This window comes from Dipteris shenzhenensis, chromosome 27, assembly GCF_047967505.1.
Source record: "Dipteris shenzhenensis isolate YYH24624 ecotype China chromosome 27, Dip_SZ_1.0, whole genome shotgun sequence".
NCBI lineage: Eukaryota > Viridiplantae > Streptophyta > Polypodiopsida > Gleicheniales > Dipteridaceae > Dipteris > Dipteris shenzhenensis.
The window spans coordinates 11,972,635-11,997,588 of NC_141622.1; the positions used below are offsets into that span (position 1 = coordinate 11,972,635).

Genomic DNA, 24,954 nt, shown 5'->3' on the forward strand with positions numbered 1-24,954 from the left:
CCTCCATGTGCACCCCTCCACCTAGGCAGCGGTCCCATGCCTGCATTTAGTGAGATATGGCCCAAAGTCCATGGGGAAAGTAATATAAAATAGGTGGAGATGGATATTATATTGGGTTATTCCCTCCATATAGGATAGGCCCATGTGGGGGAGGTATAGAAGGTCCAAGAGTGCAAGTTAAATAATGGGGAAAGTAAAATGAGATAGTAAGATTCCTTGTGCCAACCCTCCACTTGTCCTCCTAGATGTTTGAATGTATTATAAAATTGGGAAGAGACTAAGGGAGTATCATAGACTTGGGATATGGGAGTTGATATATGTGACAAAATGTGGCCAAGCGTTATCGCACACAATTGAGAGTGCGTAACCACCTAGCCCACATGGGAGACTCTTCCACACACACCATGCATGTGGGAGGATGCATTTATTGGGAGAGACCCTCTCTCTTGGCTATAAAAGGAGGGGGCTATTCCTTGATGGGACACGCTCATTCTTGTAAAGCCACCTAGCTAGTACTTTGATATTTCCCCTCATCCTTACTTTCAAATAAAGCATGACCCTCTTCCCTTGATGTCTCCATCTCTACATTCCTCCTCCACCCATGTACATACTCCTCTTTCCCCTCTCCCTCTCCACTTGTGCCATAGTCTCCCTCTTCTTTCCCTCCCCTCTTAATCCCTTTTCCCCACCCATGTTAATGCTCTTCCCCTCACGTTCCCTATTCCTCTATGGCCCTCGAACGTCGCCATACCTATCCTCTAGCCTCTTGTCTTGATTTCTTTTCCGGCTAATACCAGCAGTGCAACCTCATATACCTCTATTATAGTTTTGCAACTATAATGACCCATTAGCTCATGAATTTCTTCATGCAATCCTTTGAAAAAATAGTTGATTAACTGGTGCTTTGTTAGTGATAGATTTCCCTCTATCAATATCTTGATTCTTTTGAACTACCTTTGGCAATGTCAAATTCTGAATCCCTTTGTCCGATCTTATCCCTTTGTCCGATCTTTCATGATTGTCGAAACTCGCAGATGACACATTCTGATTGAGATCCATCATTGCTCAATGAGTGTCTGTAAATTGTAGTATAAAATATTGTCATAGGATGGGCCATGAGCTTTGAATTTCCACATCCATTTTGAGGTACCAATCAAATGGTTCTCCTATGAGAGCTTGTGGCAATATGTTTAAATAATCTTCCTCTTGCCTTGAGATGTCTCCTACCCATTTTGCCTCAAACAAAGCAATGAATTCTTTAGGATCACCTCTACCTTAGAACATGGGTCATGTCTATGTATTGAGGGTAGTCTTTTGGAACTTGATCCCATATGGGTTCCATTATTAGCTATTACACTCAACGGGTCTTTGTCTTGCAAGAAAGCAACGAAGTACCAGGATTGTGCTGCATTATTGGTTGACCTTTGTTGCCTTGACCCGGTAGTGGAAATCTTGATCTTGAAATTCTCCAATTGATGCTATCCTTGTTAAATAATACCAATTTGTCAATAAAGTGTTGCCTTTTGAGGATACTTTGCAAGAATTTCCCAATAATCTTCAAAATTGCTATAGAAATTCTCCCTTTAAATGGCTAAACTTTTGGTAAAGATTGCAAACAATTCTAATATGGTTTGTTGAAGTTATGATGATTTTGCCTTCATGGTGTACCTGAAATTATTGCAATGATTGGCCTTCTAAATGATGCTCAAAAAATAGCCCAAATGTAGTGAAAATCTCATGCAAAACGTGCGCTTTTAGCATGTGAAATTTGGGCTTTGATAGTGTCCACTTGGGGCTTAAAATGAGTAAGTTATGGTTAGTCAAGCTTAGGGTGAAAAGAAGTCCTTAGAGAGGTCTTTTGTGAACATACCTCAACTTACAAGACCGAACCTAATGTAGTTAGTCTAACGAATAAGAGTTAGTTCAGCTATGTTAAAGCAAACTATAGTTAAATTTCAATAACTTTGGGTTAGTTTAATCTTACTTGAGCTTATCTTAAACTAACCAGGGCTCAGTTTCTTAACAATGGTCAGATGAGGTTAGTGAGGTTTGGTTTGGTTAAAGTAGTACTCTGGTTAGGTTAGCCTATAGTGTAATTAGGGTTAGAGATTTTTTTGAGAGGCGGTGTAGTGGCAATTGGAGGGTGGCGTTGGTGGGGTTTAGGGCAGAGCAGTGAGGATCATTAGGGTAGGGAGGCTCTCTTGGTTGCGAGCTTGGCCACTAGAAGACAGTCGCTAAAGGGCACAATTGGCATGGTGCTGATGGACGGTTCAATAGATACACAAGGAAATGTATTTCATTTATGGATGGTTACAATGGCTATAATCAAATTACTGTAGCTCCAAAAGGTCATTGCATTCATAATACTTGCCATACGCATAGCCCTCGAACTAGCTTCATCCACATTTGTAGGTCCGACACCTCATAAATTATTTTCTAGCTCTGCTACAGGGAAATATTTAGTAACGAGTACTCTGAAGCAGTGTTCACCGAAAACCTGCAAACCATATACAATGAACCTACAACATCTTAGTCTCCACTCGTAAAAAAATGTTTTCTCAATTTTATAAAATTTGCAAAATTTTAGGCAATTTATATTTTAGCTTGAAAATATGCAAATTCTGAAGGAAAACCTTCAAAATTTGAAACTCCAAGTTTTGTGATTTGTTGAGAAAAATGTTTTCTGTGAACACTGAGAGTCTCAAGAACAGCATGGAGACTTAATATGAGAAAATTTTGAAAGAAAAAAAAAAAAAGTGGTATCCATAGGTACAACGGCGACCTCATGATCAGACATTCTCAACTTCCAAAACTGCACAGAATGCCGGAGCCTTCTGCTTTTATAGATTGGAGATACTTCACTAAATCGGCTCCATGTTAAACAACGATTACTTATCTCTGTCGCTGCGTGTGATTTTTCACAAAATTTAACATGCATGGAGCCTAGAGGACCTGGTATTCCTATTTTCGAATGATGAATACATTGATAGCCATTGAATTACGACCATAGCGAAACTGCACTCGTTGTCGGTCCCTCGTCAAGGTACGCCTTCTCCATTGAGCAATTCCGTGAAATGCATGGAAGCTCCGCGCATATATCGTTAGGAAGGGCAGTTTGCCACCCAATTGTTAAGAAAGGGAGTTTGCCAACGTATTGTGCCGCCCCTTTCAGTTTAGCCGATCCAGTACGTCGCAAAGTTTTCCTTATTCAAAATATGAACCCACTTAACACAGAAGCGGCTGCTTGTTCAGTAATTCCCAATTCTTGGGTTTATGTATTCTCTTTTAATGAGAGTTTGCTGCAGGCAAGCCGGAGAGCATTATGGGGCAGCCAGATAGTGAAATAAACATGGACTCCATCAAGAAACTTCTAGTTGGTTATGAAAAAGCACGAAGTGAAGGGTTTGCGCCAGTGAATTCCGAGCTCGAGGTACTTCTGCCTTTACAACGACGTTCGTGGAGATGTGATCAACGGCAAACACACCAAACTTTCACAAGAAGCTTAGCCAAAATTGAAGTGAAAACTTATATAATTAAGCAAAGATCTTCTTCCTATGAAGTTATAACTGCTAAATTGCGACATTCCCACCAATTTACCGTTCTCCATCGTTGTCATAAACAAACATACGTACGTTTGCTACGAGCAGGTCAGCAGGCTTTCTGCGATTGTAAGATGCATCACATTGACTCCGATCTCCAAATTCCATCTCACAAAAGATGCATCACGTTGACTCCAAGCTCCAAATCCCATCTCACATAAGGGTGTTGAATAGTGCTTTTGGCGTATTTATATTGGACTCATTTTGGCCTGCCCTGGCCAGGTCTAAGTGATGGTGCTTCGTCTAAGAAGCTAAATTTCCATTTATGGCCCCATCATATTCTCCCCCTTTCTCTCTCTTCTTATTTTGCTGCTACTTCTCTCTCTCTCTCTCTCTCTCTTAGCTTGAAGCTAAATTTCCATTTATGGCCCCATCATTTTATCCCCTTTTTCTCTCTCTCTCTCTCTCTTCTTCTTCTTCTCAGCTTTCAATTTGCCCGGGCAGGCCTCTTGAATGTATTCAACTTGTTTTATTTTATTGGGTTCCCTTGAGGTATTTCTAAAGTGTTCAATATCGTCCTTAGTCACAATACCTTCCATGTACCATGGCCGACATCTAGAATATAGGGTTCTTAAACTCATGCATTTATTGCAGCATGTGGTTAAAAACTAATTTTTGCATCCTTGTCCTATTCAAACATGTCATTTTAAAGCATCTTTATCATTATCTAATAGCTATATCAATCCATGGGTAATTCGGTGCCAATAAACATATCCAAAGTTTCTAGAAATGAAAACCTAGGCTTAGAATGAAGTCATCAATAAGATGGATAGCAAATGCTAAATAAAAGACTCAATTAAACAAGTTTATTGCAAAACGAGAAATGCCCTTAACCCAATGCATGTATTCCTCTTGGGGCCATCACAGCCCATCTCCCATTATCCCATCCCGTACATTTGCTCCTCATTTGCCAAGACTAAAGGTCAGGAAAAAGAACATGAACAGATATCCCCCCCCCTCTCCTCTCAGAGAAAAAGAACTTTTTCTATTAATGCTTGAACAACCAACCATTCAAATCAGGAGTCCGAGAGGCACTGATCATGAGGAAAAGGAGAAGTAGCTTTAAGAAAAGACCAGCCTATTTCTAAAGAACCCACCTCAATGCCTAGAAAATCTCTAGAATAGGGGCTAATGATGGGTGGAGGTCTATACATCTCGCAAATACTAAAAACATAAAAGGTACATGCAGGCCAAGCCTTCCAGAAAAGCTCTCGCCTAGGTCCTAAAGTCCTACGCTCTCAGATGATGCGAAGGGTGTAAATGATATCTGCTGGCTCGCATCCATGGGTCCCACCCTTCCAGGTTACAGGCCAAGGATTGGATGCTGGCCACTCTACTTGGAGACCTGGCAGGGCACTTCACAGATGTTCGATTGCTTGGGCGAGGTTTCTTCCATATTGTTTTTTACTCCTCGGAGGTAGCACGTACAGTGGTGCAAGCTAGCCCGTTAGCACTGGGCTTTAGAGATTATTTTTTTGACCCCTTTTTCTTTGGGGTTTGATCCTGTGGAGGAGGACAGCCGGACGACATCACTCATCATCAGATTTCCAGGCCTTCCTCAGGTGTACCATCGACTGCTACATTCCATTAGAGCTGCCTTTGCAGTGGTTACTGAGATCCCCCCTCTCCTTGAGATGCTTACTTTAGCAGCAGAGGCAGTAAGTCCGATGGGGTACCGCGTGTTAGGGTCATCGTCTTTGATCCTAACATCTCGGATGGCCACATTATGCTTCAGCGTCTAGATGGCTCCTTCTTCAGATAGAGAGTCGAGATTGTAGGGAGACAGGATTAGTGTAGGATTTGCAAGATCCTTGGGCACTTTGCCAGAGATTGCCCAAGAAAAAAGAAAAGACCAAAAAGATCCACGGGTGCGTCTCATAGCTTCACCCGACCTGGGACCTTCATCACGACCAGTTCCTACCGCCTCACGTGCTGCTAGACCTTCGGCTTCACAGCCAGGACCATTAGCCTCTCGTCCTGGTACTTCTACAATGCGGACAGGACAGTCAGTACGTCTTGCTCTGGTCGTCCACCGTTGGGTGCCTCTGAGAGTTGGGGAGCCAGTACCTCAACCTACCGCTCATGGGGTCCTGGACCTACTGTCTCTTTAGGCAGGAGACATTCCTATCCTGGTTTCATGTGCAGATGAGATTGCTCTTGCCCCTGTTCATGTACGAGAGCGCTCACCTAAGGAGAACCTTTCTTCAGAGACCTGTGCCTTACTTGAGAACAATGCCAAAGTTGTGGCTGAGGTCATGAAGATTTATGCAGAGGTCATGCAGCGACGACCCCCTTCTTCTCTTACACATTTGTTTTCACCTGCAGAGGTAAGGGGGTTATTGGTTCCACTCCTCCTTCCGCAGGGCTCCTTCGCACTCCTGCGCCAGAGCAGGAATTCATTTTCAGTTCTGACAGACTTGGCTGAGTTTGAGTCCTAGGAGGAGTTTGTACCCTCTACGCTCGGGGAGCACATCTTTTAGACATCCATGGATAGAGTTTCCCCCTCAGCAGGTGTGGGTGTGCTTTCCCCAGTTGACTTCCCTCCTCTTGATAGGGGGAACTTTTCGCAGGAGAGGGCTTTCTCCGCAACCAGGTCGGGTAGGATATTCCATCTGGCCGCCTCCTCTCGCAGATGAGGATTGTCAGTTGAAACATTCAGGGCCTCAGGGGTGTACCTCATCTCCACTGTAGGCAGCTGATTCGAACCAACTTCATCCAGGTGTTACTGGGGGTCCCATGGACATTTTGATGATTCAGGAACACAAATTGGATGTCAGAGATTGTGCCAAGTCGGGTAAGCTTCTTTCAAGCCATACTTTTTGGTCACCCGCCTTGGGCACCAAGGGAGGTACTTGCATTTCTGTTTCGTCTTCTATACTCCCCTTTGTGATTGGACATGGGATCATAGCCCCTTCCAGAGCTCAATGGATTTTACTTTTGATTGGTGGCAATAAGGTTGGCCTTTTAAACCTGTATGCACCCAATTCTAGAGGGGATCGTGTCTTTTTGTGGAAGGAACTGCTCTCTTGGTCTCATATTGCAGATGCTTGGATTATAGGGGGCTATTTCAACATGGTTAAAATGCCCTCAGACAAAAGGGGTGGTAGAGAAGGTGGAATTCACTCCCTAGAGAGAGCAGCATGGAATGTCTTTCTTTTTCAGTACAGTGGCAGGGATGCTTGGCACGATCATGCTTTTCACACTCAACCACATTCTCTCATGTTTTCTTGGTCGAACAGGAGATTGCAGATGCCTATACATGCACGAGACAGATTTTATGTGGATGATTGGACTCTTGACAGAGGTGGTACTGTTTGCATTGCAGCTAGGGTGTCCACTTCGTATCATTTTCCAGTGGTTTTGATGGTCTCAAATCCCCATGTGAGGCGCCACTCTGCCAATGTTAGGATTCCAAATTCTTTTTATACAGAGGAGGGCCTTACAGAGACAGTGTTGAGGACCTGGGTATCTCATTTGCAGGATGGGCAGCTTTCTTCTTCAGACTTAGCTGCAGCCCTCTCTGATATCAGTGATTTTTATCTTTCAGTTGCTCATATCAAGAGGGGTGAGATCCTCGGGCATGAGATAGGTATTTGCCAGCAGTTGGCTGCCCTCCAGAGGGAGGAGCAGAAGAGGCCTACAGATGCTTGGATTTTGGAGCGCCTTGGCTCAACAGCAGGCACTTTTAGATCAAAGAGCAAAGTATGCCTTTCATGCCAGAGAGTCATTTTGGACTCAGACGGGAGATAGGGTCAACAAGCAGTTCTTCTCTACTCTTGGCCCAGACATAGTAGGGAGAGTGTCTCACAGCTTGTTGACTCAAATGGAGTTCTTCAGACACATCCAGATGTCGTCTTGCAGGTTGCCACTGATTTCTATGCCTCCCTTCTTACAGTAGATCCTGACACTCAAGCCACAGATGATGCTAGAGTGGTTATTTGGCGGCACTTACCGGGGTTGGTGACAGGGGATATGATTGTTTCACTTTGTAGGCTCTGGAAATCCCTCGGGAATAGAAAGACCACTCTTTTCTTTTGGCTTTCTATTCATGGAGGGATTGCAGTGAACCTATGGAGATCCAAGTTCGGGGTTGACTGTACTTGTCCTCGTTGCCACATGGCAGTTGAGTTAGTACAACATTGCCTTTGAAAGTGCAAACAGGCGAGGACGATTTGGAAAGGTGTTGCTAGGATTTTCAGCATCTTTCATACAGCACCTTTCTATATGACCTGGGGTTCAGTAGCTTGGTTATCTCTTACTGGCCCACAGGTTTTTTTCAAGGGACATGATCCAGATCCAGCTTTTATTGTACGGCGACACTCAGTGGAGTCGTGTTCCCTCCAGGATGTTCCCTTCACTCCTTTCAGAGCTGCTCATGCCTCAATAGACACGTCTTGGGAGATTTTGGCTAGCATTGCAGCTTGGCATATTTGGAGAGCCAGGTGTACAGAGGCGATGGAGAGTATCCATGTTCACCCTTCCCGGACTATGGCTAGTATTTGGACCAACACAGTACACACTCTGATGGCCATTTGGGCGAGCATGCAGGGATCCTCCAGAGCAGCCATTGCCAGGAGAGTTACTTTTTTCAGAGTTTGGAGAGGATCTCCCTTCTTCTTTGATAAAAAAAAAGATATGCCTTGAAGCCAAAAAGGTCATTAAAGTCACTTTGCTTTGGAATTTAGTTTTGTTATCTAAGACAATGATTTTGGCTCACTTGCATGAGGAAAAAGAATGATGAATATTGAATTTTGACCGCCAACACTCTCTTTTTATGAGGTGGGGGTTTCCTTCAAAAAACAAGATTTGATAGTACAGATCTTTAATTTTTTGAAAAATAATTAGAGTCATAGAATCATTTGAAACTATGATAGACACGTCACCAATTAAAGTGAAATTCTGTTTTAGATTGAGCATTACTGACTTTTCATGATTAATTTTCCAGGACTTAATATGTGCTATGAAATCAGAGGAGACTGTCAACGATCAGCATATACACATTCCTGGAATAAGTAACTCACAAGAAGATACAACTGTGCTGGAAATAATGCCAGAGCCCTTTTTTGTTGTAAAATCAAGTGATGAGAAGGGACAAAAGGTCTTCATCAATATGTGTGGCTGTTCTAAGGTATGAACGTAGTCTGTCTTGAACCCCTTAACCAAGTTAGAAATCTTTGACATCACTGCCATTCTAGAAAGAGTACTGTAGCAGTGTTGTAAAATAATGCTAGTTCACACACATTAACACGTAACATAAGGAATATGTACTTATCTGTAACAATTACAGGAAAAGTTAGGATTGTAGCAGCAGGAAAGGTGCTTTTGATGTTGGTAGAATAAGAAGAAGTATGACAGAACAACATTATTAAAATTTATATGCAGATAGCAGCACCTGCAGAATGGGAGGAAGGTGTTCCTTCTGATTTGGAAGAGTCATTTAGCCCTATTAATACAGAGATGGATCAGGGATCTCAAAACCTACGGCTCTCTCTTAGCTGTTCTACTCCTGTGTCCTCGGCAGATAATAGTATGAGTACTCATGCTTCAACAAACAAAATTATTCAAGTTGATGTTTAATGAGAAAATATGTCTGCTTTGACAAAACAAGAATAGAATTGACATTTTAATAAGATGAATGGTAATCCTCCCTTTGAGTTTTGAAGTCACTTGAGAAACCATGTGGAGACCAGGCCCTTATATTCTTGTTTTTCCCAGATCTATTGCTGTAGACAAATGGTACATGAAAGTATGTAGTTACGATAGACCCATGAGCTCAAAGAACATGGCAGAACAGAAACAGTTCTGACTTAGAAAACATCATTTATAGTTCTGTGTGCATACTTTTCTACAATCTATAGTGTTGGTCAGCAAATGTTTAGAAACCAGAACTGCAGGTCTGCACTGCCTAGGTATGGCCCTGCAGGTCCAATGTGCAATGAGACTGTTTTAATAATGAGTACAGGCTAGAACTGCCTAGACATGGCCCTGCAGGTCCGATGTGCAATGCTCGAGTCGGCCTTCACACCTTGATTGACGATGGCCCAGCCTTCAGCCAATCCTCACCCGCTTCCACTGGCCATAAAAACCATCACTTTCTCAAAAGACGAGTTGCAGCAACTCAAAAAAGATACAGAGCAGGAGAGCTCCACATTGCTCTTTGCTCGCATCCATGGGTCCCACCCTTCCAGGTTACAGGCCAGGGACTGGATGCTCGCCGCTTTACCTTGAGACCTCGCTGGGCACCTCACAGATGTTTGTCTGCTTGGGCGAGGTTTCTTCCAGATTGTTTTTGACTCCTCGGAGATTACACGTACAGTGCTTCAAGCTAGCCCGTTAGCACTGGGCTCCAAGAGGATTTTTATGACCCCTTTTTCATTAGGGTTTGATCCCGTCGAGGAGGACAGCCGGACGACGTCACTCTTCATCAGATTTCCAAGCCTTCCTCAGGTGTACCATCGACTTCTACATTCCATTGGAGCCGCCTTTGGAGTGGTTACTGAGATTCCCTCTCTCCCTGAGATGCCTACTTCAACAGCAGCAGAGGCAATCAGGTCTGATGGGGTACTGCGTGTTAGGGTCATTGTCTCCGACTCTAACATCTCGGATGACCACATTATGCTTCAACGTCAGATGGCTCCTTCTTCAAATAGAGAGTCGAGATTGTAGGGAGACAAGATCAGTGTAGGATTTGCAGGACCCTTGGGCACTTTGTCAGAGATTGCCTAAGGAAAAAGAAAAGACCTAAAAGATCCACGGATGCGCCTCATAGCTTCACCCAACCTGGACCTTCCTCACGACCGGCTCCTACGGCTTCACACGCTGCTAGACCTTCATCTTCACAGCTAGGACCTGCCTCTCGTCCTGGTACTTCTACAGCGTGGATGGGACAGTCAACACGTCCTACTTCAATCGTCCCGCGTTGGGTGCCTGTCAGAGTTGGGGAGCCAATTCCACCTCAGGCTACCACTCATGGGGCTGCATACCCGTCTCTTCAGGCAAGAGACATTCCTGTCCTGGTTCCATGTGCAGATGAGACTGCCCATGTCCCTTCACCTAGGGAGATCCTTTCGGCAGAGACCCGTGCCTTACTTGAGAATAATGCCAAAGTCATGGCTGAGGTCATGCAGATTCAGGCCGAGGTTGAGTTCTTGCAGCACCCCCCTCCCTCTGATAGAGGTAAGGGAGTTATTGGTTCCACTCCTCCTTCCACAGGGCTCCTTCGCACTCCTGCGCCAAAGGTACTTCGCAAGAATTCCTTTTTTGTTCTAGCAGACTTGGCTGAGTTTGAGGCAGAGGAGGAGTTTGTACCTTCTATGCTCGGGGAGCACATTTTTCAGACATCTGTGGACAGAGTTTCCCCCTCAGCAGGTGTGGGTGTGCTATCCCCAATTCACTTCCCTCCTCTTGATAGGAGGAACTTTTCGCAGGAGAGGGCTTTCTCTGCTACCAGGTCGGGTAGGATCTTCCATTCGGCCTCCTGCTCTCGCAGATGAGGATTGTCAATTGGAACGTTCAGGGCCTCAAGGGTGTACCTCACCGCCGCTGCAGGTAGCTAATTTGTAACCAACTTCATCCAGGTGTTGCTGGGGTTCCCATGATACAGGTAGCCATTCCGCCCGAGTGGATTGATACAGATGACATGCTGCTTACAGAGTCCACTTGGTGGGGAGCGTTTTCAAGGACGGGCATTCCGTTACAAATCATTTCCTTGTAGGTTGGACAGCAACAAATGGATCTTTACTTCAGCCCATCTCTAATCTCCCCCTTCCCCTCTCATGGCTGCTATTCTAAAAGCTTGGGGCTGCTTCAGAAACACACTTCACAGATTTCCACCCACCTCTCGTGAAGAAATTCACAGGCAGCCAGTCATGTGGAATGACTCGATTTTGGATGGCCATGGCAGGCCACTTGAAGTGTCACCTTATATGCAGTGGTCTAGTTGCTCCCAGCTGCAACTTGTCCTCTTGTTTATCAATGCTCTCCGGCAGTGAGGATGGCATGAGAAAAGCTAGAGCGATCTGCGGTACTGAAATTGTTGGCCTGGAGTACCTAGCATTGTGATGAGGCAGGTTACAAAGCCTTTGAATTAGAATCTTACTGAAGTAAAGTTTATATAGAATGTCTTGTACGGCATGATAGCAGAGAGTTTTTGTAATATAAAGACAGGTATCAGCTTATTTCTGGATAGACGGTTTCTACAATCCAGCTCCTTCAACGGTGCCTAATAATGCATTTTCAATATTAACACTATCATAATGTACATGCTGTAATTTGTTTTAAAAATCAGCTGAGGTAGCTGACCTAAAATCATTTTAGAATGGACTAAATTACTCGGGACTAAGTTTGAAATATAAAAAGGTATTGTCACATGGTAGGAAATGAAATGTATAAGGAACTTGCTTCTACAGTAGGCGCTTGGCAAGCCTTTATGAGACAGGGGATCATAGAATTTTAGCCGTTGGCACCTCAATGGGAGTGCACTCAGGATACATCAGATACAGGCAGCCATTCCGCCAGAGTTGATTGACACAGATGACATGTCGATCACAGAGTCGACTTGGTGGGGAGTGTTCTCAGGGCCGGGCATTTCGTTACAAGTTATTGCACTACAGGATGCACATGAGGATACTCTAGTCTTTGATGTTCAGTCGGGAGGCATACTTATTAGGTCTTTTGATGATATTTTTTTGGAGGTTGCATTTCAGCCTATCAGGATTGTAGGTTTCATGGAGTGGGGCAGGGACTCACAGTGTTATCTTGACCCTGATCCTATTCTCCTTGCGCTAGGGTCTTGGAGACTCTGGCTGTATGGTGGTTCCCCTATTAGGTTCTTGCAGTGGGATCCAGGGGAGTGGGAATGGATTGATGAGTGGCACCGAGAGGGGAGCTTCCCCTTCCTTCGCTACACAGTTAGAAATGCCTGGAGGTTTCATCTCAGCAGTAGAAGTTGGAGGCCCTCCAAAGCACCCCATTGGGATAGTTTTCATATTTTCGCAGTCGTGCGGAAAAACTTCTAGTGTAGGCTCTGGAAATCCCTCAGGAATAGAAAGATCACTCTTTTCTTTTGGCTTTCTATTCATGGAGGGATTGCAGTGAACCTGTGGAGATCCAAGTTCGGGGCTGACCCTACTTGTCCTCGTTGTCACATGGCAGTTGAGTTAGGACAACATTGCTTTTGGGAGTGTAGACATGCAAGGACGATCTGGAAAGGTGTTGCTAAAATTTTCAGCATCTTTCATACAACACCTTTCTATATGACCTGGGGTTCAGTGGCTTGGTTATCTCTTACTGGCCCTAATGTGTTTTTCGAGGGACATGATCCAGATCCAGCTCTCATTGTACGGTGACACTGAGTGGAGTCTTGTTCCCTCCGGGATGTTCCCTTCACTCCTTTCAGAGCTGCTCATGCCTCAGTAGACATGTCTTGGGAGATTTGGGCTAGCATTGCAGCTTGGCATATTTGGAGAGCCAGGTGTACAGAGGCGATTGAGGGTATCCAGGTTAACCCTTCCAAGGCTATGGCCAGTATTTGGACCGACATAGTACACACTCTGATGGCCATACGGGCGAGCATGCAAGGATCCTCCAGAGCAGCCACTGCTTGGAGAGTTACTTTTTTTAGAGTTTGGAGAGGATCTCTTTTCTTCTCTAAGTCTCCCTTAGGGTTGAGATGGCATTTTCAGCCTCCGTCTTGGTTTTTTTAATTCCTCATGCATTGTATGATGTACTCCCGCATTTGAGCTTGCTCTCGCAATTTTCATTCATACTTAATGAAGTAATTTTCTTGGAAAAAAAAAAGTTCTTAAAACAGAAGCAACTAATCTAAACTTGCAATATGTGAAATAGTCCACATATGTGTAACTCTTTCAAGCAATATTGGAAATCCTTGCATGGACTTGTCTGCCTAGAATGGATGAAAATACACTGTTGCTGATGGGGTGGTTGTGGATAGGCCCTATGAATGACATCGTCAATAAAGATGGGCAAGAGCATTGCAAAGTAGCGGCACGTAGGTGCATGAATGCCACCGTATCACTTGTGACAGTTTGACCCTCATCCATTTGGTCATGTGGATTAGACAAAAGCACTATATTTCTTTTATGTTTCTCTTGCTTGAGTAACCGAGGTGCTCAACTATGCTTTATCTGATTTGTGATTCTGTACCTTTATTTAATTAAACGAATTCTTTTTCTTTAGGCAAGAGAAACTTCAATTTTTTAACTTTGTCACTGCCATTTTCCTGGATTTGTTTATGCAGGGGGAAACACCTGCAAGGTATACGATGTGGTTTTCAATTTATTTGTTATGAGACACTCCATGGTACACAAGAGGCTCAAGATTTTTTTAATTAACATGGCAATGACATGGATCAGTCAAAAATATAGCTTTGAGCTTAAACCTGGTAATGAATCCACTTTTCATTCACAGATTTGTTACAATGAATATTCAAAGGATTGTGATTAGTTTCCCCAGGGAAACAAAGCCTGGGACTTTTTGATCATATGACATTTTGATCGTATGGTTTTTTTTTTCAATGTTCTGATTTGAGTTGGAGACTTTTTCATGACAATGTGCCTTTGTATGTGGTGCACAACATACTTTATAGCTCTAATCTACTGCATTCTAATCATTGGTACTCCAAGATGTACGCCTAGTTTAATTGTTGATAAGTTTTTTCCATCTTCCTCTTGCCTCCACCAACATGGTATGTTTACCGTCATTGTCACTAAGAGTGTTGTTAGCCATCAAATTTATCTATAAAATGCATTCTTTTTCACAAAATTTACTGTTTTCTCCCTCCTGAGACGCTCCCTATTTAGCATATCTATTTACAACCACCCTTCATTTTGCAAAGGCCTGCTATTACTGTCTGTCCATGATTATATTTTGATTTCTTGTCATGTGTCCATTAGCACCTCCTTACATCAGCAAGGAGGTTGGAAAAATGATCCACACTAATGTGTACAATTTGCTTGAGATTCCTTGATGAGTAGCATCACATACCTCTACCGAGTGAGAGATTATGGCTCTCATACCTCAGGCCGATGCAGGTTACTATGGCTGCCTTATCTTCATTGGATATGCTACCTTGTTTGCCTTAGAATAAAGAGAGGATTTCGATGCCGTTTGCAAACTTTAGCGTTTTGCAAAATGTCAGTTTTTAAATGCGATTTCCATTTTTTCCTATACAAAAAGTTTTCTTATCTTCAAGCTCATTAGTTTTTTAGAGGCTTGCTGTGCAAAAGGGGAATCTATAAAATGTCCTTTTTTGACAAAGCTCTAGGAATCTTTTCAAAAGATTCCTTTTAGTTGCTATTTTGATGTAACCTTGCCATTTCAAATGTAACCCCATTAGAACTCATCCATCTTCTTGTACCACATTCATGATGATTGTTTCACTCCATAGGTTGCTTTATGTAGATTGCAAACTAGATTTTTTCTATGAATCCAATGGCATTCAGCTCACCATATAATCTTGGGCACTTCACTAAAAAATATGTAAAATACCATGTGTGTTGAATAGAAGGGGCTTTATTTTCTTAGGGAGACTTTATAGAAATTATACATACATAAGGGGTTTTGACATTCTAAAGGTGAAATTTTCCATACAAAAGGGGTAATTTTATCATCTGAGAGTTTACAAAAGAAGAGGATATAGGTTATAAAAATCCATAGATAGACCAAGGTTTCCTAAATAACCCTTGAACGCACGTGCTATAGGGGGTTTTTACATAGTGAATGCCTTGAGATGCTATTGTAACATCCATGTGATGTATTTGTCACTGAATGATGTAAATCTACCAATTGGAGCAAAAGTATCAACATAATATATACCTTCTCTTTGTATGAATCCACATGCCATCAATCGAGCTTTATAGTGCACTATATTTCTATTTTCTTCTTTCATTAGTTTGGAAATCTAATTACACAAGGGGGGGTTAGAGCAAGAACAAACCTGTGTGAGTCTTCCACTAAAGTTTGCTAGCCCAGTTATATGCAAACGACAGGGCCATAAGAAAAAGGGGCATCCCATTTGAGGAACAGCTGCCTCAAGGAGCATAGCTCCTCAATAGGCTGTTGGTAGGCAAGGGGACCAAAAAGACCCCTTCGATGAGGCTATGCAAAGCCAAGACCGGGGGGGGGAGCTGTTGTTAGCAGAGGTCGTTGCTAGCATAGGCGATGAAAGAAGCACGGGCACGGGAAGCACGAAGGAGGATGAGGAGAAGATTATGGGGGGCGGAGGAGAAGTTGGGGGGGAGGCGAGGTTGAGCAAAAGGGGGTGGGGCGAAGAGAAAGTGGAGAGGAGGCATTGAAGGAGGCGAGGGAGGTGGAGGAGCATGCAAGAGGCAGTGATGCTGGAGGCAGGAGGGGGAGGGTGGAGGAGAGCCGATGGAAGTTGAGAAACTCGGGGGGGGGGGGGGGGGGGAGAGACAATAGTAGGGTGGGAGCTAGTAGTGCAAGCATGGGCATGGAGATCAGTCTTTGTATCCTTCTTATGATGAAGACTTCTCCCCTGAGCCAATCTTTGAACTACCACATGATTGCCGAGCTCCTAAAGTGGTTGCAAGAAATTGGTGCCATATAGGTATCAAAAATGTGTTGTGCTTGTGATTCAAAATCTTGGTAATATTCGAAAATATTTTAACAAAAGATTGAATGGTTTGGCATGTTGCCATGGCTAGTCAGTGGATGGTGGCTATGTATTGGTGCTGGTCATTTAGAATATTAAAGAAATTACTCCCAAAAAAGAGATAAAACTGAGGGCTGGAACTGAAGGCAGAAGAGGCAGAGGATAGAGATGTCATCATGGGGAGCAACAATTTGTGGGCAAAATGAGGATAGCTCAGGTCATGTGGAGGAGAAGAGGCAATGAGCAGCAATGGCATGTATAATGACGCCAATGGTCGATGTAGCAGCAACTCTCTTCAAGTAGGTCGTTTCTTCAAAAATGGGCTCCAAATGAGGTCGTTTTTAGGGCGACCAGTAGTAGAAACATCCCCACAACAGTAAGCAACTATTTCCTTCACAAGAACGCCCCCAAAACAGCAAAAACGAGCTGTTTTTGAGAAAAAGATGGGTTGTTTTCTAGCAAAAAACGAGCTGTCTTTTTCCTCTACGAAGATGCCCACTAATGCCCACGAGAATGGTGACCGAGTTGCTCCTTTTCACGTGGGCAGCAAACCAAGCTCCATAGCTTCCGAAGGTGAGGCTAAGGTAGGAGAAGAGAACAAGATGGGGAGAAAGGAGTGGAAATGAGCTTAATCATGGAGGAGAGGATGGCTTCCATTTGCGGGCTTCCTTCATCCTCTAGATTGAGCATGGAGAAGGGAAAGGCAAGAAAGGAGGCTCTAATACCGCATGAAGGTGCATGGTGGAGAGGGAGAGAGAGAGGGTAGGCTAGGGAGAGAGATAATAATACTCAAAGAGAGACATAATGAAATGGAAATGAAAGCAAGAGCAATGAACAAAATGAAAGTACTCACATGTAGACCAAAGAGCTTGTAGGCTTGATACTTGATTGATTTGACACTAGACAAGTACAACTCTTGTATAGAGCACACACACACATATAAACACCAATGCATATCCCCGTGACATCCATAGGACACACTAGACTAGAACTCACACTAGAATACACCAAACTGACTCATCTTGACTCCATTTCCTAACAGGGAGGTGTCCTGGAATGGAGGTAACTTAACATTACCCTTTCTAAAATCTTTTGGACATTTTACCTTAACTATTGTAGTTGGATATGTGCCCACATATGACTTCCTTCATCCCCCTCTTAGCAACGATCATCAAAGCCTGGTGGCAGCACAAAGCAACCGTCACACGTGTTTCTCTTCAGATTGAGGGCGAGAGGAACAAACATATCATTATGTGGAACAACTCTTTGTTGATGACTTAAGACATCCAAAGGGTTTCTCGGATAGATGTAGTGGTCCAGATGGGAGAGGGGGCCTGCCTCCACGGTGGGCGCTTGAAGGGAGCTACTTGAGCATCACACTGTCACTCAGGAATTTACAAGGCACTCGTAGACGAGCGCTGCAGGTTGACTGTGCCCTACCCCTTGATTGACTTCAAGGAGCAGATCAGATGGAGGGCCCACAGGTTCATTGTCTAGGCACGCTTTCAGGCACACGTGTTCCTCTACAGGCTAGGAATCTGAGAAAAAAAGATGGATTCATGTTACGTCCAAAAATCTCCAATCCAATATGTTAGAGACTTTCTTAAAATCTAGAAGTATAGCAATGTCCTCGTGAAGACTCATGTAATGAATACAAGAGAAGCAATAATTTGAAACGATCAGAATACTCTAATGTTGATTGGGCTGGTTGTCCAGCTGATAGCAGATCAACTTCTAGATACTGCTTCAATATTTGTGAGGTAGAGTGGTAGAGTCAACAGGGCAGTTTGCAAAATACAAACATCTCATTGCATTTATCATCTTGACAATACAAAAATAAACCATATTTGTAACGTTTGGTCCTGCAGTGCCCTGAACTTTTTCAGCCATGTGAAAAAACAGATTTCAAACTGCCTAATGCAAAATATAAGGGAGGCAATGTGAGAAGGCATCACATTCGAGCAGACAAACCACAGCTAGTAACTGAATTGCCTGGTAAGAATGCTTTATCACATCATCCACTCTTTGTTCTGAGAAGTTGTGTAATAAAGTTTATGAAATTTTAGATTCGATATGGGTTTTATAAACTAATCAGCAGGTGAATGAATGTGAGCAGTGCAAGGGGGGGGTTTATTTTACTATTAAATTTCTGGTAGAGGGTAGAATGTTTGAACTAAACGCTGCAACTGAATGTTCAAACTAAATGATGCAACTAACAGTCAATGCATATAAATAGAGTTTCACCTATTCCTTGGATGATTTTGAGCAATTTAAATCTTCACAAGATGAGCATGCTCTTTTGACAAGTTTTTCTTTAATTTGCAGTGGCTAGAGGATCTTTTAACAATAGCTGGTATGGATTGTTTATGCTAAAGTGATAAATAATGAAATCTCTTTTTCAACAAGATTAAGTAAATGATACCTGTGAATACTAATAAGGCTCACAGATTTAGCTTGCCTTGGATCTGGTTGGCATCCAACTCTCCACTATAGCACTGTCACTTAGGAGGCAGTACTAACAAAGGAGTTGGCTGCCATTGACTCAGCCCCTTTTTTTAATTTGACATTTATATCTATGCAAGGCCATACCTGATCTCCTTTTGCCATGCAACAGTACCATACCCCCTCTCACGCTTCTCTTGGACCTCTAAAAAATGTTCTTTCTCCAACAAAATCTAAGGCAACCGATCAATATTTTTTCAGCATTACAAGAACTTGGGGCAAAAAGGTTTAAGCTATTTTGATAAAGATTATTGACAATCGGATTATCTTTGGCAAAAATCTCCCAAAATTTTTGCAATGGCAACACAAGAAAGTACCACCCAGTATGCAAGGGCTTTTGGCATATCTAGAAGTTGAGTTGCAAGGTGTGATCATGCATCACATCCAATATGGAATTGATTAGTAATATGTCCATCTGTAGCCCCAAGCTTGTGAACCACCTGCTTGTCTAAGCATACCAGCTCCTCTGATCCTCCAATGCCATAGATGAAGTTAGGGCTAGCCATCGCAGTTTGCATCGTCCGGTTGTCGTGGTACCAAGGTTTCTGATCCTATGGAGATAATTGACCACCTGGAAGACTGCTGCAGAGGGGTGGCCCCAAACTCTACATCAAGCTGTAGAGGGGTGGCCCCAAACTCTACAAATATGATCTGATGCGGGACTGTTGCAGATGGAGACACTCTCAAGAAATCACTATGTCGTCAGGCGTTGACCACATGTTGACCATGTGTCGACCACATGTCGACACATGTCGACCACATGTCGACCATGTGTCGACACATGTCAACCATATGTCAACTATAGGTTCACCCAGGAGAACCATACCCAAGGCGATCTCATCTCGAGCTGCGCACATGGAGCAGTAAGCTCTGTACATGGAGCAATCAGGGGCATTAACAGTAGCTACACATGGCGAAGACGTCTTTCGGTGGTGTAGCGGTCCAACTCACATGCACATGGAGTATTTACACCACCCTGACTAGATGAGGCTGGTGAGTCAGGAAGTCGTCCAAGCCATTAAGAGAGCTAGTGGCGCAACGGCTAGGAGATAGGAGGATCACCAATCGGGAGAAAGGGGGGAGATTCTTAGCGAGGGGAGGGACCCTCCATGACACAGGGATGAGGATGAAGGAGAAGGGGAGGATTGGGGGGAGAAGGGTTGAGGATTGAGCATTTGCCATTCGGCATTGGAGAGAGAGAGAGAGAGAGAGAGAGAGAGAGGCTAGAGCAATGAGCTCGCCGAGAGGAGAGTGTGTGGAGAGGCTTAAGCTACAAGATCGCCAGTTGTAGCTTTGTGTTCACTATGGGAATAGACCTGTGTACTGTGGTAGCTATGGCCACCTCTTGTGACTTGTGGCTATGACATCGGTTGTCCACTCTGGTGATTTGTGTACTTTGGCCAACCTGGTCTCTCTCTCATCCCTTCTGTTTCCCTAGCATATGGGGATTGTTCACGACTCTCTGTACATGCTGATTGTTTCTCCTTGCATTCATTTTGTGGACTTCACATCCCGATGTGACCGTCGCCTTGCATAGTGCACTCACACGGTGCGATTCACTGCATTACAGACCAGGACACCCGCACATTGTTGCACACTTCAATCAGCGCAATTAGAGCTTATGACACCTGTGCTTCTCACACCAATGGCCTTTGGCCTCCAGTAGCACCTCCGGAAGGATAGGAACCCTCCCCTCAGATAGTTTATGGCGATCACAGTGGGACACTGCTGGTGTTGAGTAGCAAGAGGGAAGTGGAGTTCTACGGTCCTAGAGGAGAGAGTTCTTATGCCGAATAGTTCTGATACCCTTGAAGGAGCTAGTGAGAGAACTTGGAGTTATTTGAGGAGTGTGGAGAGGAGACGTCCGGCCGACCAAACTCGATACATAAAGCATTACACAAGACATAAGTTTGTGAAGTCTTCAGGGCGAGCACAAAGTGAACCTATTGGAGCAGTAGCCAGAGCAAGTAACTTCATCGAAACTTTCATCGATCTGGACCAACAAGATCCTTGGTGGTCAGCAGATCGAGACTCTAGAGAAGAAGAAGTACAAAGCGGAGAATGTGTGAAAGAGGAAAGTATTAAGGACGAGGGCTCCTCAGAAGCGTATCAAGGTCAAGACAGCCCCTCTTCTCCTATTGCAACGATGGCTTCATCAGCAACCACTTCAATTACTTCAACAGGAGTAGTGCCTACTTCAGCACCGAACTTGACATCCAATGGTCAAGCTACTATTTCGTCTGCTATGCAAAACCCCAGTTCTTCGAGTCTAGTTTCTACATCCATGACACCCGTGGGTTCTCCTTTTGCTCCGGTCATGTCCCTACCCTCTACGCTGCCATTTCCATTATCTCTGCCCTTTCCTACTGCTACTTATCCATCATACATGGCCTCGACCCCTTCCTTCTCTTTCTCAACTGCTTGTGCATCTCATTGATCCCCATGTTTTCTATGTCCTCACCATCGACTTTTGCAAGTGTAGTGCCACCTAATGATGCTGTCATGAAGGGGTGGTTTTTGAAAGAATTACCCCCTACCATTGCTATAAGGCTGGTTGACAAACTCCTTGAGCATGCCTCACTACAAGACTTCCTGAAGGAAGCAGTCATGATGGAAAGGTCGCACCCCCCCCCCCCCCCCCCCCGCTGCCCCCCTCCCTGCTGCCCCCTTCTCCTCCGCCCTCCCTGTCCCCCGCCAGCCCCCCCGCCCCCTTCTCCTCCCCCACCCCCCTCCCTCGCCCTCCCTCTCCCCCCCCGCTGCTCTCCCCCTCCCCCATCCTTTCCTCTCCCCTGCCCTCCCTTTCCCTCCCTCCTAACCCGCCCTCCTTTCCTCTCCCCCTCCCCCTCCTTCCTCTCCCCCGCCCTCCCTTTCCCTCCCTCCTAACCCGGCCTCCTTTCCTCTCCCCCTCCCCCTCCTTCCTCTCCCCCGCCCTCCCTTTCCCTCCCTCCTATCCCCCCCTTAAGGAGACCCCCCCCCCCCCCCAAAAAAAAAAAAAAAAAGAAGAGTTATTAAATATTAAAAAAAACCTCCTCCCTCTCCCTCTCCCTCCTCGCCCCCTTCCTTCCTAACTCAGCTCCCCACGCCTCCCCCTCAACCTACCTTCGTCTCCCCCTTCAATCTATCCTCTCCTTTCCTTCCCGTCTCTCCTACCCTCTCTTTCTCCTTCTTCCTGTGCCCGCGTTCAGGGCGTCCTGGGCAGTAGTTTCACGGATGGAGCTTTTTTAGTGTTGGAATCGGCCTTTGCGAATGGATCCCCATTCAGCCAATCTCCGTCCACCTCCACCGGCCGCGAGAACGGTCATTTTTTCAGAAGACGAGTTGCAGCAGCTCAAGAAAGATGTGGAATTAGAGGGCTCCACATCACTTTTCGCCCGTGTCTTTGGGTCACACCCTTCCAGATCACAGGCTAGAGACTTTTGATCCTGTTCAGACAGACGCCTTCCAGATTCCAGAGGTGGATGTTGCTGCAGCCCCAGACACTATAGTTCCACATCAGGAGGGGCCTTTAGATCCACCAGCCCCAGTCACTTTGGTTTCTGACCCCTTGGTTTCTGACCACGAGGGGGCTACAGGTACTTCTTCCCTGCAGACTGTTCCTGCCACAGTCAGGACAACCGAGAAAGTGTTGGTGCAGATGAGGGCTCCTGATTCCTCTTCACCCCAGCCACAGGCCTCCTCAACCCCGAGCTCCAGTTCTGCTGATAGAGGTTTGGCAGGTCCTTCTCCTCTATCTTCCACGAGTGTAGATCTTCTTCGCACTCCTCGGCCAGACTTGCTTATCAGGAATTCTTTTTCGGCACTGGCAGATTCGGTGACTTTCATGGATGATGAGGAGTTTGTGCCCTCCACCTTAGCGGTCCCGGTCATTGGGATTCCTTCTGACAGAGCCTCTCTTTCAGTAGGTGTGGGAATCCTTTCACCTGTTGAGTTTTCTGCCCTCAGCAGGAGTGTTTCGGCCCACGGGAAGCTGGTCTCCTCTACTAGGTCAGGTAAGCCTTTCCATCCAGCATCCTCCTGTCGATGAGGATAGTCAGCTGGAACATACAGGGCCTAGGCGGAGTTCCACACCGTTGCCGTAGGCAGCTGATCTAGAACCAGCTTCATCCAGGCGTCACTAGAGGTGCTATTGATATCTTTAGCTGGATGCCAGTGATTGCTCTAATCTGGCAAACTGCTTTCAGGACATACCTTTTGGTCGCCTGCTATGGGCACAAGGGGAGGTACTTGCATTTCGGTCTCTCTTTCTATTCTCCCCTTGGTTGCTGGTCATGGTATTATCTCCCCTTCTAGAGCTCAATGGATCATGATTTTGATTGGAGGGCGTAAGATTGGTCTTCTCAATCTTTATGCTCCCAACAACAGAGGGGAGCGGATCTCCTTTTGGAAGAAGTTACTCTCTTGGGCCCCCATTGCAGATTCTTGGATCATTGGTGGCGACTTCAACATGGTTGAGTTGCCTTCAGACAAAAAGGGAGGCAGACAGGGTGGAATTCATTCTTTGGAGAGGGCAGCTTGGGATGCCTTCCTCTTTCAGTTCAGTGGCAGGGACACTTGGTTGGATGATGCCTTTCATATTATGCCACAGTCACTCCTGTACTCTTGGTCGAGCAGGAGAATACACATGCACATTCATGCACGGATTGACAGATTTTATGTAGACGATTGGGCACTTGACAGAGGAGGATCTGTATGCATTTCTACTGGGGTTTCCACCTCAGATCATTTTCCAGTGGTGTTGCAGTTTCTTGAGCCTCATCGGAGAGGACGCTCTGTCAGTGTCAGGATTCCGGATGCTTTTTATGCAGAGGAGAGCCTCACGGAGGATATTTTATAAATTTGGGTTTCTCACATACAGGGTGGAGCTGTCCACCCATCTCAGGTAGTTGCAGCCTTATCCAGAATTAGTGACTATTATCATACAGTCGCTGATTCTAGGAGATGTGAGATTCTCAGATGTGAGATTGGTATATGCTAGCAGTTAGCGTCCCTTTAGAGGGAAGAGCAGAAGAGGCCCACAGATGCTTGGATCCAGGAGCGCCTTGCTGCAGCAAGGGCTCATTTGCAGACATTGTTGGATCAGAGAGCAGAATATGCCTTTCATGCACGGGAATCCTTTTGGACTCAGATGGGTGGCAGGGTCAACAAACACTTTTTCTCTACTCATGGGCCCAAACATAGTAGAGATAGTGTTTCGTAGCTTATTGACTCAGACAGGGTGTTACAATCAGATCCTGATGCTGTCATGTGTGTAGCTTCAGATTTTTTTACATCCCTTCTTACTGCAGATCCAGGCACACAGGCCATTGATGATGCCAGAGAGGTTATTTGGCAGTGTATACCTGTATTGGTGAAGGATGAGATGTATGTTTCTCTGGATGCACCTTTCACCAATGCAGAATTCAAGATTGCATTACTTGCCCTTCACAAGGGCAAGTGCCCAGGTTCAGATGGACTTACCCCCTGCTTTTTTATTACTTTTTGGGAGCAGATTGGTGATCACATTACATCAGCCCTGCAGGCGTATGGGACTCTGGTGAGATGCCGGACTCACTTACATATGGTCTCATTCATCTCATCCCAAAGGGGGGCAATAGGAATCTTGTGTCTCAATGGAGACCCATCACTCTATTGGGCACTTTTTACAAGATTCTGGCGAAAGCCATGAGTCTACGGCTACAGGTGCATACCAATCTAATTCATGAGTTGGCCAATTTCGTTGAGAGGGAGAAAGCTTCTTGCTTTCAAAGGCTACTGGTCTTTCCTCTTGGAGGATAGCTGCTCCTACCACAATGCCACTTGCATCGGTTTCAATGAAAAACGGTTTCTAGGAATCAACTACTTTTAACACCGGTCGTCCTGAGACCACGGCTTGTTTTATGGCATTAAAACTTTCTTGTTGATTCTGTCCCCATATAAAAGGTACTTTATTTGAGGTCAGATCGGTCAATGGCAATACTATTTTGGAATATCCTTTAGTATGCCTTCAATAAAATTGGACAAATCCCAAGAATGATCACAAAGCGGTCAAACTCTGAGGGATAGGCCAAGTCAGTATCGCAGCCACTTTCTTTGGATCCATTTCTATCCTATCAGGAGTAATAATGAATCCTAAATATTCAAGTCTTACCATAACTCCTCTGTTATTTGATCAGCCAACTTGGCCATGTCCCCATCTTGGGTAACATTAGTGCTAGCCGAAGCACCATCAATCGGCTCTACCAA

The 24,954-nt window shown here is 44.8% G+C and overlaps 1 protein-coding gene across 1 annotated transcript in view; it reads left to right on the forward strand.

Annotated features, from left to right (window-relative positions):
- Window positions 1–2,854: 2,854 nt before the first annotated feature.
- Window positions 2,855–24,954, forward strand: part of LOC147883865 (uncharacterized) — a 56,769-nt gene continuing 34,669 nt past the window's right edge. The window contains exons 1-6 of the mRNA XM_087398884.1: window positions 2,855–3,037; window positions 3,296–3,430; window positions 8,545–8,727; window positions 8,982–9,126; window positions 13,858–14,001; window positions 18,133–18,225. Of these exons, the coding sequence (XP_087255010.1) occupies window positions 3,323–3,430; window positions 8,545–8,727; window positions 8,982–9,126; window positions 13,858–14,001; window positions 18,133–18,225 (673 nt within the window). The 5' untranslated portion in view covers window positions 2,855–3,037; window positions 3,296–3,322. The remainder of the gene's footprint in view (window positions 3,038–3,295; window positions 3,431–8,544; window positions 8,728–8,981; window positions 9,127–13,857; window positions 14,002–18,132; window positions 18,226–24,954) is intronic.